At 42.3% G+C, this 15,665-nt stretch overlaps 1 protein-coding gene across 1 annotated transcript in view; it reads right to left on the bottom strand.

Annotated features, from left to right (window-relative positions):
• The window catches only part of LOC100136379 (thyrotropin receptor), a 36,239-nt gene extending 22,671 nt beyond the window's left edge, over window positions 1–13,568 (bottom strand). The window contains exons 1-3 of the mRNA XM_014206059.2: window positions 13,371–13,568; window positions 4,558–4,629; window positions 1,171–1,245 (exon numbers count right to left, since the gene is read on the bottom strand). Coding sequence (XP_014061534.2) covers window positions 1,171–1,245; window positions 4,558–4,629; window positions 13,371–13,564 — 341 coding nt within the window. The 5' untranslated portion in view covers window positions 13,565–13,568. The remainder of the gene's footprint in view (window positions 1–1,170; window positions 1,246–4,557; window positions 4,630–13,370) is intronic.
• Between the last annotated feature and the right edge of the window lie 2,097 nt (window positions 13,569–15,665).

Consider the following 15,665-nt stretch of genomic DNA (forward strand, 5'->3'; position numbering starts at 1 on the left):
TATACATCACAGAAGACTGAAAAATATTACAAAACATTTGTCACCAGGTTTTCAGCGTAAAAAAAAAGTGTACTAATTATGAAAACTATTAATGAATCAAATGTTATTGGGCACATACACACATTTAGCAGATGTTATTGTGTGTGTGTAGCAAAATGCTTGTAACATTCCACCCATGAGGCCACTAGATCATTTGACTGCAGGAAAGGGGTAGCTACACACACACACACTTGAAAGTGAACGACAAGGTAAACATAATGTTTTCCAGTTTGAGATGTATTTCTGTGTATTTTAGGATTACAGGGATACTTTGGGATTTTGGCAAAGAGTCAGATGAACTTGTGGATACCATTTTTTAGGATATTTATGTCTCTGTGTCCAGTAAGAAATAAGTTGAAGGTAGTTGCGCTAACGCTAGCAAGATGCACATAGACGTCTAGCCATTGCACAAATGCTAGTTAGCAATGGCTTGCAAAACTACCTCTAATTTCATTCATACTGGACACAGACATAAAAATGGTTTCCACAAGTTCATCTGACTCTGGGGAAGTAGATGGAATCCAATCAAGAGATTGTGAGTACAAATCCCAGGTGAGGGCATGTTGAATAATAATAACTGTTTCAATTAACATGTAATCATGTATGTGAAGTTGTATGTTAAAAGTGCTGTGTGTGTAATTAGCTCCAAATACTTTTTTTATAGGTAAGATGCCATAAATAATACTTTCTAGTTGAATGAACATGAGCCTAATTGAGTGAACACATTTTAAGTTGACTGAAAGTTTGGGACAACTAAAAATGTAAAGTCCTGGTAACACTTTGACCAAAAAGTTGTGTAAACTAAAACAAGTCTGTGGAACCAGTTACTTAATAATAATTTAGTTGATACAACTATACTCAAATGCCTACAAACTGGCATTTTGTCAAGGGGAAATACACTTCATGTTATAGCCAGTGATGGAAATCAAGAGAATTTACCCATTGGTAATGGTGGTCCTGTATGACTCAGTTGTTAGAGCATAGTTGGTAGAGCATGGCGCTTGCAACACCAGGATTGTGGGTTCGTTTCCTGGGGCAACCAATACGTAAAAATGTATGCACGCATAACTTTTGGCACTTTGGATCAAAGCATCTGCTAAATGGCCTATATTACATTAGTAAGTCACTCACATGTGGGTGATTTTCTTCAGGTTATAGAATGAATGCCTCTCCAGCCTCTTCAGCGTCAGATCCACTGATATATATCTGGGAAAAAAACAATACTTTAATATGGCCAATCTACTGTCTGTTGATTCCATTCTAATGGCCACACATGTCCAATCTACTGTCTGTTGACTCCATTCTAATGTCCAATCTACAGTCTGCTGACTCCATTCTAATGTCCAATCTACTGTCTGTTGACTCCATTCTAATGTCCAATCTACTGTCTGTTGACTCCATTCTAATGTCCAATCTACAGTCTGCTGACTCCATTCTAATGTCCAATCTACTGTCTGTTGACTCCATTCTAATGTCCAATCTACTGTCTGTTGACTCCATTCTAATGTCCAATCTACTGTCTGTTAACTCCATTCTAATGTCCAATCTACTGTCTGTTGACTCCATTCTAATGTCCAATCTACTGTCTGTTGACTCCATTCTAATGTCCAATCTACTGTCTGTTGACTCCATTCTAATGTCCAATCTACTGTCTGTTGACTCCATTCTAATGTCCAATCTACTGTCTGTTGATTCCATTCTAATGTCCAATCTACGGTCTGTTGACTCCATTCTACTGTCTGTTGACTCCATTCTAATGTCCAATCTACTGTCTGTTGACTCCATTCTAATGTCCAATCTACTGTCTGTTGATTCCATTCTAATGTCCAACCTACTGTCTGTTGATTCCTTTCTAATGTCCAATCTACTGTCTGTTGATTCCATTCTAATGTCCAATCTACAGTCTGTTGACTCCATTCTAATGTCCAATCTACAGTCTGTTGACTCCATTCTAATGTCGAATCTACTGTCTGTTGACTCCATTCTAATGTCCAATCTACTGTCTGTTGACTCCATTCTAATGTCCAATCTACTGTCTGTTGACTCCATTCTAATGTCCAATCTACTGTCTGTTGACTCCATTCTAATGTCCAATCTACTGTCTGTTGACTCCATTCTAATGTCCAATCTACTGTCTGTTGACTCCATTCTAATGTCCAATCTACTCTCTGTTGACTCCATTCTAATGTCCAATCTACTCTCTGTTGACTCCATTCTAATGTCCAATCTACTCTCTGTTGACTCCATTCTAATGTCCAATCTACTGTCTGTTGATTCCATTCTAATGTCCAATCTACTGTCTGTTGACTCCATTCTAATGTCCAATCTACGGTCTGTTGACTCCATTCTACTGTCTGTTGACTCCATTCTAATGTCCAATCTACTGTCTGTTGATTCCATTCTAATGTCCAATCTACTGTCTGTTGATTCCATTCTAATGTCCAATCTACTGTCTGTTGATTCCATTCTAATGTCCAATCTACTGTCTGTTGACTCCATTCTAATGTCCAATCTACTGTCTGTTGACTCCAAGATCTACTGTCTGTTGACTCCATTCTAATGTCCAATCTATTGTCTGTTGACTCCATTCTAATGTCCAATCTACTGTCTGTTGACTCCAATCTACTGTCTGTTGACTCCATTCTAATGTCCAATCTACAGTCTGTTGACTCCATTCTAATGTCCAATCTACTGTCTGTTGACTCCAATCTACTGTCTGTTGACTCCATTCTAATGTCCAATCTACAGTCTGTTGACTCCATTCTAATGTCCAATCTACTGTCTGTTGACTCCATTCTAATGTCCAATCTACTCAACTACCCACCTCTCACATAGCCTCTAAATACAATCAATTAACAGGTATGTACAGTATGCAACATTTTCACCTTAGTCATCAGTATTAGTTTCATTTGTTATTACTGAGTAACTAGTGTGTAGTTAGCGTGATTTAATGGCATATAAAATAAACAGAGACTTAGACTGAATCTATATGATAAATGGAATCAGTCTGTTCACTGGGAGAAAGCAGGCTTAGTGTTTAAAGTTCAGTAGACTATAGTATAGTAGATAGTAGCTAATCAATGATATTTCACTGCTCCCTAATTAAGGGGGTTGATCTCAAAAACTGATTACAGATGAAAAAGTGTCTCCATTACAGTATCCTATTTTCCAATATAGAAGCACCAGGCTACTATGTACTGGCTGAGGCAGAAGAAAATAATACTCTTTGCTTTCTCTCTCTTTCCTCGTAGCTGACTTGGACATTGCCATTGGCCTCACAGGCTGAGATCAAGGCTTGGCAGAATGTTTATTTTCAGATTAAGTGTCTAAAAAATGACTTGGTTTCTCATTTTCATCTTGCGTTTTAGCTTGGTGATGCCCCTTTCCACCTTTATGTACCTAGTGTATATTTTACCACAATAACTAAACCAGGGGTAGGCAACTAGATTCAGCCGCGGCAGGAACATACTGTAATGATCAAAATGTGTACACTGCAAAATGACCACAACTAAGCCCAAAAAAAGAGATTGAAATGATTGTTATTTTCAATTACATACTTTGATTAAATTCAGACACTGTCTATTATTGTATATTTTTTTCATACTTGGGAACAGATGTCCAAAATTATTTTCAGCTGAATTTCTGTTGATTTTACAGTCTTTTTTGACCAAAAACTAAAATCCTAAAAAAGCACCAATCCATAGAACAGCTCTACTGAATACCTTGCTGATGCCTAGGCCCTTGCGGTGGGAATGCCGACATTCCTATTCTAGGATGGCATTAACTGTGATTAGCAGACAGCAGTGATACCAAACAGAAAACAGATCAGATGGAGAGAGAGAGAGAGAGGCTTGGATCTGATGTTTTTCCCCCTCTGGAGAATAAGAGACATGCAACAGGTGGTTTAGTAAGTCGCTGGAATTTAAATATAGCTTTATAGAGCTTTGTGGCTTTAACAAGAAACATGTGATCATACTGATGATGAAAAAGGAAAGGGACGAGAGAGATAGGGGGGAAGAGAGAAGAGAGAGAGAGAGAGGGGGAAGAGAGAGAGAGGAGAGAGCGAAAGAGAGAAGAGAAAAGAGAGAGATAGAAAGAGTAGGGAAGAGAGGAAAGAGGGGAAGAGAGAGAGAAGAGAGGGGGAAGAGAGGAGAGATAGAGAGTGGTGAAGACAGAAGAGAGAGGGGAAGAGAGGAGAGGGGGAAGAGAAAAGAGAGAGAGTGGTGAGAACAGAAAAGAGAGAGGGGAAGAGAGGTGCGAGAGAGAGAAGAGAGAGAGGTGGGGAAGAGAGAAGAGAGGGGGGAGAGAAGCGAGAGAGAGAGAGAGAGGGGGGGGGAGAGAGAAGAGAACTAGAGAGAGAAAGAGAAGAGCAGAAGTGAGAGCCAAAGGTAGGGAATAACAGTGAGAAACAAGTGTATCATCCTGATGATTGTGTGATTCACAGGAATTTAAATACAAAGCCTTAGGACTTTAACGAGAAGCTGGTGAATGTGATCGTGCTGATTGTGATTCACTCACATCCTTGATATGTTTACCAGGTTGGAGAAGACATCTCCTGGCACTGATTTCAGACGCGTCTCCAGAAGCCATCTGGAAGAGAAGATAGAGGATTAAGTTTACAGATCAACATAAAGTTTACAGATTTATGTACAGTTTACAGATTTATGTACAGTTTACAGATTTATGAAGTGTACAGATCAACATGTAGTTGTTTTAACCCCATTCATAAGAAAAGCATTGGACCTTCCTCCTCCAGAGTCTCTATCATATCTGTAACAACTGATAAGATACATACCCATTTCGGCCAGTTATGCATTCTGTACTAATTTATCCAAATCCCTGGATGTAATGTTGAGATCCTGAGGTCTCCTTGTGCTGGTTTAGTTCAGTCAGTGTGCAGGGGTTACATGCCTGCCCTGGAGACACTCATCCACCTTACAGTGTGTAAGGTAAACTGTGCATGATGCAAATCTTAGAGTTAAAAAGCAGACCCAAGATCACTGAAGACATGGATTCCTCTAGGAGTTGAAAAGCAGACCGACGATCACTGAAGACATGGATTCCTCTAGGACAGGGGTGTCAAACTAATTTTACCCCGGAGGCCGTATTCAATCTTCAACGAGAAAATGTGCTAATAATAGTCCTCTATCAAAAGTTTGGGGGATTTTCAATGCTCCCTGACTGTCTAAATCAAATCAAAATGTTATTTGTCACGTGCCGAGTACAACAGATGTAGACCTTTCAGTGAAATGCTTACCTACAAGCCCTTAACCAACAATGCAGCTAAGAAAAATACCTAACAAAGTAAGAATTAAAAGTAACAAATAATCTAGCTTTCATTTCGGTGATTGTTAGCGATCTGGACACAGTCAATAAGCGTGATTGTTAGCGAGCTGGACACAGTCAATAAACATGATTGTTAGCGAGCTGGACACAGTCAACAAACAGTATGAATGTAGGTACATTATCAGTTGTCAACAGTTTGGATTTGGTTTTAGTTATTATATTGAGTTAGCCCCCCCCTTCCAAAAAAAGCCATAAGAACGAGAGCTGTAGAGATGGACTGGAGACAAAGAGAGGGCAAGTGAGGGTATGAGGCCCTCAACAGCCTATCCATTGCTTTCACAATTGTTGGTAATTTGGTATTACACATTAACTATCGAATCGAACAAAATCCTCAACTTACAGCGTCTGCCAGGTCAGCTCTGGTCAGGTCAGCTCTGACCCAACATTGATAGGTGGATATATTTCTGGTAACTAGGTTCTATCCCCATGCAGTGCATTGCTGTCTGGATGAAATAACTCCTTTGAAGTGTATGGTGTAAACCCTGTCACAGGAACATGAAGGGAAAACATAACGCCGGTTCTGAGTGTGTAGGAGTGGACCTGGACCTAACCTCTCAGCCCTGAGCCAAACCAAACAAGGTCTGGCCCTGCTAACGTACACCTACGGCCTGGGGGCTAGCGGGAACATAAAAACGCTTGAGTTATAATGGTTTATTACTAGAAATCACCACTGGTGGTATTGTTATGAATATCAATCCATAGGTGTTTTTTGTTATTGTTGGGGGGAGGGCAATAGTTAATCGTAGTGGAGGTAGTTGAGAGAGCTGTTGGACCTAGCATAAGTTTCAGCCAATGAAAAGAGAGAGATCCACTTTAGACTTCTGACTCAGTAATGGGGCAGCATCCTCCATGGAACTGCTTCCTGTGTCTGCTCGGAACACCTGCATTTCTCCGCATTGATGGAACTAAAAGTATTTGGTTTTAAATATACTTAAGTATCAAGAGTAAATGTCATTGCAAAATGTACTTGAGTATCTATAGTAAAATTAAAAGTATAAATAATTTTAAATTCCTTATATTAAGCAAACCAGGCTGCAGCATTTTCTTGTTTTTTGAATTCACGGATAGCCAGGGACACACGTCAACAATGCAACATAATTTACAAAGGCAGTTTTGTGTTTAGTCAGTCAGCCAGATCAGAGGCAGTAGGGATGACCAGGCATGTTGTCTTGATAAGTGCGTGAATTGTCCCATCCTGCTAAGCATTCAAAATGTAACGAGTACTTTTGGGTGTCAGGGAAAATGTATGGAGTAAAAAGTACATTATTTTCTTTTGGATTGTAATGAAGTAAAAGTAGGCAAAAATATGAATAGTAAAGTAAAGTACAGATACCACAAAAAAACGACTTAAGTAAAAATACTTTAAAGTAATATTTATTAAGTACTTTACACCACTGCTAATATAGAGCTGAGAGCTAGCAGTTAGTCAGGTGATTCGTCAATGGTAGAGTAGTACGTGGCAGCTCTTTGATGAATTCCAACAGAGGGACACAGAGTAGACCCTTGTCACCATACACCATCACGCTGTTGGGCCATTACAGCACACACACACACACACACACACACACACCACTCTGGCACACCCATCTACATATCCACTCACAAAGATACGGTACGCACTACAAGAAATGAAATTGCCATATCTATTGTCCTTATACACTGAGCTGATATGTCAACCTTGTGTATGTAACCAGCAGCACTACAGAGAGAGAGAGAGAACAAATCATTCAAATAAAATGATATTTGTCAAATGTTTGGTAAACAACAGGTGTAGACTAATAGTGAAATGCCTACTTACAGGCCCTTCCCAACAATACAGACAATTGAGAAATAATAGAAAAGTAAAACACATAATAATAATACAAAATGAGTAATGATAACTTGGCTATATACACAGGTTACTAGTACCGACTCGATGTGCAGAGGTACTTGAGGTGCACTATCGGTGAGAAGTTTTAGTTTTAGAACACCTACTCATTCAAGGGTTTTGCTTTATTTTTACTATTTTCTACATTGTAGAATAATAGTGAAGACATCAAAACTATGAAATAACACATATGGAATCATGTAGTAACCAAAGAAAGTGTTAAACAAATCAAAATATATTTTATATTTGACATTCTTCAGTGTCACTCTTGATGACAGCTTTGCACACTCTTGGCATTTTCTCAACCAGCTTCATGAGGTAGTCACCTGGAAAGCATTTCAATTAACAGGTGTGCTTTCTTAAAAGTTAATTTGTGGAATTGATTTCCTTCTTAATGCATTTGAGCCATTCAGTTGTGTTGTGACAAGGTAGGGGGGTATACAGAAGATAGCCCTATTTGGTAAAAGACCAACTCCATATTATGGCAAGAACAGCTCAAAGAAGCAAAGAGAAACAACAGTCCATCATTATTTTAAGACATGAAGGTCAGTCAACACAGAAAATGTCAAGAACTTTGAACGTTTCTTCAAGTGCAGTTGCAAAAACCATCATGCACTATGATGAAACTGGCTCTCATGAGGACCACCACAGTAATGGAAGACCGAGAGTTACCTCTGCTACAGAGGTATAGTTACCAGCCTCAGAAATTGCAGCCCAAATAAATGCTTCACAGAGTTCAAGTAACAGACACATCTCAATATCAACTGTTCAGACTGTTTGAATCAGGCCTTCATGGTCGAATTGCTGCCAAAACCCTTGAATGAGTAGGTGTTCTAAAACTTTTGATCGGTAGTGTAGATACGTACAAAAAACTAGGAATAAAGTGATAGATAATAAAGAGTAGCAGCAGCATATGTGATGAGACAAAAACAGTTAGTTCAAAAAGAGTCAATGCAGATAGTTAAACAATGAACCAAATAGCTACCCAGACTAACTATTTAGAAGTCTTATGGCTTGGGGGTGGAAGCTGTTCAGGGTCCTGTTGATCCAGACTTGCGTTGCGCTAGCTGAGAGAAGAGTCTATGACTTGGGTAGCTGGAGTCTTTGACAATTTTTAGGGCCTTCCTCTGAGGTCCTGGATGGCAGGGAGCTCGGCTCCAGTGATGTACTGGGCCGTATGCACTACCCTCTGTAGCACCTTGCGGTCGGATGCCGAGCAGTTCCCATACCAGGCGGTGATGCAACCAGTCAGGATGCTCCTAATGGTGCATCTGTAGAACATTTTGAGGATGTGAGGACACGTGCTGAATCTTTTCAGCCTTCTGAGGGGGAAGAGGTGTTGTCGTGCCTTCTTCACGACTGTGTTGGTGTGTTTAGACCATGATAGATTCTTAGTGATGTGGACACAGAGGAAGTTGAAGCTCTCGACCCACTCTACTACAGCCCTGTCGATGTAGATGGGGGTGTGCTCAGGGCTCCGTTTCCTGTATTCTACGATCAGCTTCTTTGTCCATGCAGTCGTGGGTGAACAGGAAGTTCAGTAGGGGACTAAACACGCACCCCTGAGTGGCATCGTGTTGAGAGTCAACTTGTCGGATGTGTTGTTGCCTACCCTCACCACCTGGGGGCGGCCCGTCAGGAAGTCCAGTTGCAGAGGGTTTTCAGTTCCAGGGTCATTAGCTTAGTGTTGAGCTTTGAGGCCAGTATGGTGTTGAATGCTGAGTAGTAGTCAATGAACAGCATTCTCACATAGGTGTTCCTCTTCTCCAGGTAGGAAAGGGCAGTGTGGAGTGCAATAGAGATTGCGCCATCTGTGGATCTGTTGGGGCGGTATGCAAATTGCAGTGGGTCTAGGGTTTCTGGTATAATGGTGTTGATGTGAGGCATGACCGGCCCTTCAAAGATATAGATGTGAACGTCATTTAGACAGGTTACCTTGGACATCTTGGGCACAGGGACTATGGTAGTCTGCTTGTGAAACACACACACAGAGAGAGACAGACACAGAGAGAAAGAGACAAAGAGACAGAGAGAGAGATATCTAGCCACTGTGTTAACACAAAGCGACAGGGACCTTGCCCTAGGCTCAGGTCAGTCCTCCACTGTTGTTCCCCAGTCAGTACAGTACAACACCTTCACACCTCAACTATCAGAACATCCCTAAAATACAGGATGCCAGATGGCTATTTCGAGCTGGGTTGTTTTGGACTTGAGATATTTTGGGGAGATATTTTTCCTTTTCTTTTGTTTCCTGGTGGGTGCTGGGCAAACTATGCGAGGATGAAGAATGCGGTGGCATCACGGATGCGTCTGGGCAGATGAATTGGGGCACTGATTGGGGGCTAATACCATGTGATGGGTGTCCTGGGAGAAGAGACGGTGGATGAGGGAGGGGGGAGGTCCGGTTGTAGGGTGGGCAATGGAATGTTCCCAGTAGGTTGAACAAACAGAAGGAGAATGTGCATTATCACACGTTTTGAACCTCCACAGCCGGAGGAGGGCTGTAGACCCACCATGACCCTCTCTGAAGCCTACCCGTGCCCATACACAGATGCCCCTGTCCCTATTGGCCAAGAGAGAGTACAGAATGCAGCAGTAATTTATGATGAATTTAACCTGATCACGTGACATAATTTTCTCTTAAAAAAAAATATATACTGCTCAAAAAAATAAAGGGAACACTTAAACAACACATCCTAGATCTGAATGAAATAAATAATCTTATTAAATACTTTTTTCTTTACATAGTTGAATGTGTTGACAACAAAATCACACAAAAATAATCAATGGAAATCCAATTTATCAACCCATGGAGGTCTGGATTTGGAGTCACACTCAAAATTAAAGTGGAAAACCACACTACAGGCTGATCCAACTTTGATGTAATGTCCTTAAAACAAGTAAAAATGAGGCTCAGTAGTGTGTGTGGCCTCCACGTGCCTGTATGACCTCCCTACAATGCCTGGGCATGCTCCTGATGAGGTGGCAGATGGTCTCCTGAGGGATCTCCTCCCAGACCTGGACTAAAGCATCCGCCAACTCCTGGACAGTCTGTGGTGCAACGTGGCATTGGTGGATGGAGCGAGACATGATGTCCCAGATGTGCTCAATTGGATTCAGGTCTGGGGAACGGGCGGGCCAGTCCATAGCATCAATGCCTTCCTCTTGCAGGAACTGCTGACACACTCCAGCCACATGAGGTCTAGCATTGTCTTGCATTAGGAGGAACCCAGGGCCAACCGCACCAGCATATGGTCTCACAAGGGGTGTGAGGATCTCATCTCGGTACCTAATGGCAGTCAGGCTACCTCTGGCGAGCACATGGAGGGCTGTGTGGCCCCCCAAAGAAATGCCACCCCACACCATGACTGACCCACCGCCAAACCGGTCATGCTGGAGGATGTTGCAGGCAGTAGAACGTTCTCCACGGCGTCTCCAGACTCTGTCACGTCTGTCACGTGCTCAGTGTGAACCTGCTTTCATCTGTGAAGAGCACAGGGCGCCAGTGGCGAATTTGCCAATCTTGGTGTTCTCTGGCAAATGCCAAACGCCCTGCACGGTGTTGGGCTGTAAGCACAACCCACACCTGTGGACGTCGGGCCCTCATACCACCCTCATGGAGTCTGTTTCTGACCGTTTGAGCAGACACATGCACATTTGTGGCCTGCTGGAGGTCATTTTGCAGGGCTCTGGTAGTGCTTCTCCTGCTCCTCCTTGCACAAAGGCGGGGGTAGCGGTCCTGCTGCTGGGTTGTTGCCCTCCTACGGCCTCCTCCACGTCTCCTGATGTACTGGCCTGTCTCCTGGTAGTGCCTCCATGCTCTGGACACTACGCTGACAGACACAGCAAACCTTCTTGCCACAGCTCGCATTGATGTGCCATCCTGGATGAGCTGCACTACCTGAGCCACTTGTGTGGGTTGTAGACTCTGTCTCATGCTACCACTAGAGTGAAAGCACCACCAGCATTCAAAAGTGACCAAAACATCAGCCAGGAAGCATAGGAACTGAGAAGTGGTCTGTGGTCCCCACCTGCAGAACCACTCCTTTATTGGGGGTGTCTTGCTAATTGCCTATAATTTCCACCTGTTGTCTATTCCATTTGCACAACAGCATGTGAAATTTATTGTCAATCAGTGTTACTTCCTAAGTGTTCAGTTTGATTTCACAGAAGTGAGATTGACTTGGAGTTACATTTTGTTGTTTAAGTGTTCCCTTTATTTTTTTGAGCAGTGTATATAACCAGAAAACCCTCTGGGTCCCATAGTGGATGTCTTGAAACATCCACCACTCTCAGAACCTGATGGCAGTCTCTCCATCATTTTGGGGTGGCAGGTAGCCTAGTCGTTAGAGCATTGGGCCATTACCTGAAATGTTGCTAGATCGAATCCCCGAGCCGAGTCGTTCTGCCCTTGAACAAGGCAGTTAACCCACTGTTCCTAGGCCGTCATTGTAAATAAGAATTCGTACTTAACTGACTTAGTTAAATAAAGATTCAATAAAAAATAAATCACAAGAAATCCCATTCCCCCTTAATTCTCAGGGTCCTTTGTTGGCAACCCTGACATCATGGGACATCATGTGAACTTACAGACTCCTCATGTTGCTATGTAATGGAACATACTGGAATAGGTCCTTCCCAACCGAAAAAAACTGTGTTGATTTCTTTTTCTGTAAGCCTACCAGAGTCCTCCTACTCAGTGTTGTGACATCTGCTGCTTATGAGTGAATCTCCAGACAATGGTACTTTTACAGTGGTGTATAGTGCTCAAGTAAAAATACTTTAATAATATTTTTTACAACTTTTACTTCACTACATTCCTAATGAAAATAATGTACTTTTTACTGCATACATTTTCCCTGACACCCAAAAGTACTCCTTCAATTTTGAATGCTTAGCAGGACCTGAAAATGGTCCAATTCACTCACTTATCAAGAGAACATCCTTGGTCATCCCTACTGCCTCTGATCTAAACACACATGCTTCGTTTGTAAATGATGTCTGAGTGTTGGAGTGTGCCTCTGACGATGCGTAAATGAAAAAAAAACAGAAAATCGTGTTTTCTGGTTTGCTTAATATAAGGAATTTGAAAATATTTTAGACTTTTACTAAAGTAGTGTTTACTGGGTAACTTGAACTTTTAGTTGAGTAATTTTCTATTAAGTAATTTTCTTTACTTTTACTCAAATATGACAATTGGACATTCTTACTGTTCACCCTTTGGTTCTCACCTGGGTCAGAACCAGGGCTGTGTCCGAAATGGCACTCTGTTCCTTATATAAGTCTAGTCCACTACTTTTGGCAGAAATCCATCTGGTCAACAGTAACACGCTATGGGGAATAGGGTGCCATTTAAAAACGGCGCCCAGTGCCAGAGATCTCCAAATCCTGACTCTTTACCCAAAGCCCACTGATCTTGGGATCTGTGTTCTGCGATATTTATTTATCTCTCTCTCTCTCTCTCTCTCTCTCTCTCTCTCTCTCGCTCTCTCTCTCCCTCGAGCCCAGACAGACGTTCAGTGTCACAGCATTTTGGAGATGTTTGTTCTGATGACAAACAATACCATTTTATAATGCTTATTGGAAGAAACTGATTTGTGCACTTGCAATATTTATCCTAAAATTGTTAATTCATGATGTTTTAGTTTTGTCTATATGCATTTGTAGAATTGTTTGAGTATAGAACATAAAAAAGAGATAACTTCATAATTTTTCTTCAATGGATGCCTCTGTTTCAAAACGTTTTACACTGTCATTTTCATAGCCGTTCCTGTTCTCATCATCATGCATGTAGGCATATTTACATTTTTCAATTTTAGTCATTTAGCAGAGCATCTGCGTACATTTTCACAATGTTCCATCAAAACACACACACTCAAAGCTCCAAGGACCAAGACTGTCTGATAAACAGGCAGAAAAGAGGCCCTTGGCTCACTCAGACAAGATTCGTTACAGGATCAACTCATTACAGAGAGCATCACCCATAGCCTACATGAGCCATCACAATCGACTGAATGAACGCCTATAAATAAATAAATAATCACACGCACGCACACACACACATTAATCCGATATCAATCCATACAACAAAGGGACATTAATGTAAACAGATACTTACAGGGTATCTGTGCTTGCAGGAAATGTGGGAATGACATCAATGTCAAAGCAGGAGATTGTGTAGGTCTTCCGTTCTGAGCAATCACAAACAGTGGGACAGGAGTCGAAGTCAACCAAGGTTTCGATCGGTAACGTGACGAGGGTAAACAGCGCCCATGTTATCACCTGCAAGCTGTGTCTGTCGTTTTCAGTCATCTCTTTTTTTTTTTAAGTATCCCCAATGATGCGCCTATTGATAACGCTGAGATTCTGACGGCTTCCTTCTCACCGGACGCCCGTGGCAAATTGAAGTTGAAGCCCGCTACTTTCTTTATGTCATAAACTTCAGCACATGAACTTGTCCTAGCGCAATAATACTGACCGTTTGAGAGAGCGGTGAGAGGAGATGCTTGGGGATACTTTGCGGTGTGGAGGTGGTCTTGCTTCAGGAGTAGAGTTTCACGGTGGACTTCTGAGGCACTCTTGTGTCAGGCAGGAGAATGAAAGATTTTGGATTTTCTTTAACTCGTTTATGGAATGTAGGCTATTTTATGAAATGTATCCTATAAATCCAACTTCCTAACATCATAAAGCTATATAAAAACATAACGTTAAAATCATTAATCAATTTAAAATATAGGCTTAACAGTGAAATGTGTTGCTAATCAGTATTATTATTCAATTAAACTAGTATATTGTCAAGTTATAATCATGTTTTAGGCTATAGATACCAGCCCTAATACCCTACATAAAATAAACAAAGTCAAAATTGTATTTCTTGTATTCTTTATTATCAGTAACCCCCTAGACAGCTTGGCTGTAATGCAGGGGTGTCAAACTGTCCCTCTCCCTGTTCAGGCGGCGTTCGGCGGTCGACGTCACCAGCTTTCTAGCCACCGCCGATCTACTTTTCATTTTCCATTTGTTTGTCTTTGTCTTACACCCCTGGCTTCACTCAACCAGTGACTTGTTATTTATTTAACCCTCTGTTCCCCCATGTTGTGTTTGTGAGTGATTGTTTATTGTAATTCGGTCCGTCTTTGTGGGCTCGTGAGTTTACTTTGTATAATTGTCTTTTTGAGTAAAGTACGTTGATTAGTCAATTCTGCTGTCCTGCGCCTGACTCTCTACACCAGCTACACACAGGACCTTACAGACCTGGTGTTGTTCTACTCATATCTGCTGTCCTGCGCCTGACTCTCTACACCAGCTACACACAGGACCCTTACAGACCTGGTGTTGTTCTACTCATATCTGCTGTCCTGCGCCTGACTCTCTACACCAGCTACACACAGGACCCTTACAGACCTGGTGTTGTTCTACTCATATCTGCTGTCCTGCGCCTGACTCTCTACACCAGCTACACACAGGAACCTTACAGACCTGGTGTTGTTCTACTCATATCTGCTGTCCTGCGCCTGACTCTCTACACCAGCTACACACAGGACCCTTACAGACCTGGTGTTGTTCTACTCATATCTGCTGTCCTGCGCCTGACTCTCTACACCAGCTACACACAGGAACCTTACAGACCTGGTTTTGTTCTACTCATATCTGCTGTCCTGCGCCTGACTCTCTACACCAGCTACACACAGGACCCTTACAGACCTGGTGTTGTTCTACTCATATCTGCTGTCCTGCACCTGACTCTCTACACCAGCTACACACAGGACCCTTACAGACCTGGTGTTGTTCTACTCATATCTGCTGTCCTGCGCCTGACTCTCTACACCAGCTACACACAGGACCCTTACAGACCTGGTGTTGTTCTACTCATATCTGCTGTCCTGCGCCTGACTCTCTACACCAGCTACACACAGGACCCTTACAGACCTGGTGTTGTTCTACTCATATCTGCTGTCCTGCGCCTGACTCTCTACACCAGCTACACACAGGACCCTTACAGACCTGGTGTTGTTCTACTCATATCTGCTGTCCTGCGCCTGACTCTCTACACCAGCTACACACAGGACCCTTACAGACCTGGTGTTGTTCTACTCATATCTGCTGTCCTGCGCCTGACTCTCTACACCAGCTACACACAGGACCCTTACAGACCTGGTGTTGTTCTACTCATATCTGCTGTCCTGCGCCTGACTCTCTACACCAGCTACACACAGGACCCTTACAGACCTGGTGTTGTTCTACTCATATCTGCTGTCCTGCACCTGACTCTCTACACCAGCTACACACAGGACCCTTACAGACCTGGTGTTGTTCTACTCATATCTGCTGTCCTGCGCCTGACTCTCTACACCAGCTACACACAGGACCCTTACAGACCTGGTGTTGTTCTACTCATATCTGCTGTCCTGCG

This window comes from Salmo salar, chromosome ssa06, assembly GCF_905237065.1.
Source record: "Salmo salar chromosome ssa06, Ssal_v3.1, whole genome shotgun sequence".
Taxonomy (NCBI): Eukaryota; Metazoa; Chordata; class Actinopteri; order Salmoniformes; family Salmonidae; genus Salmo; species Salmo salar.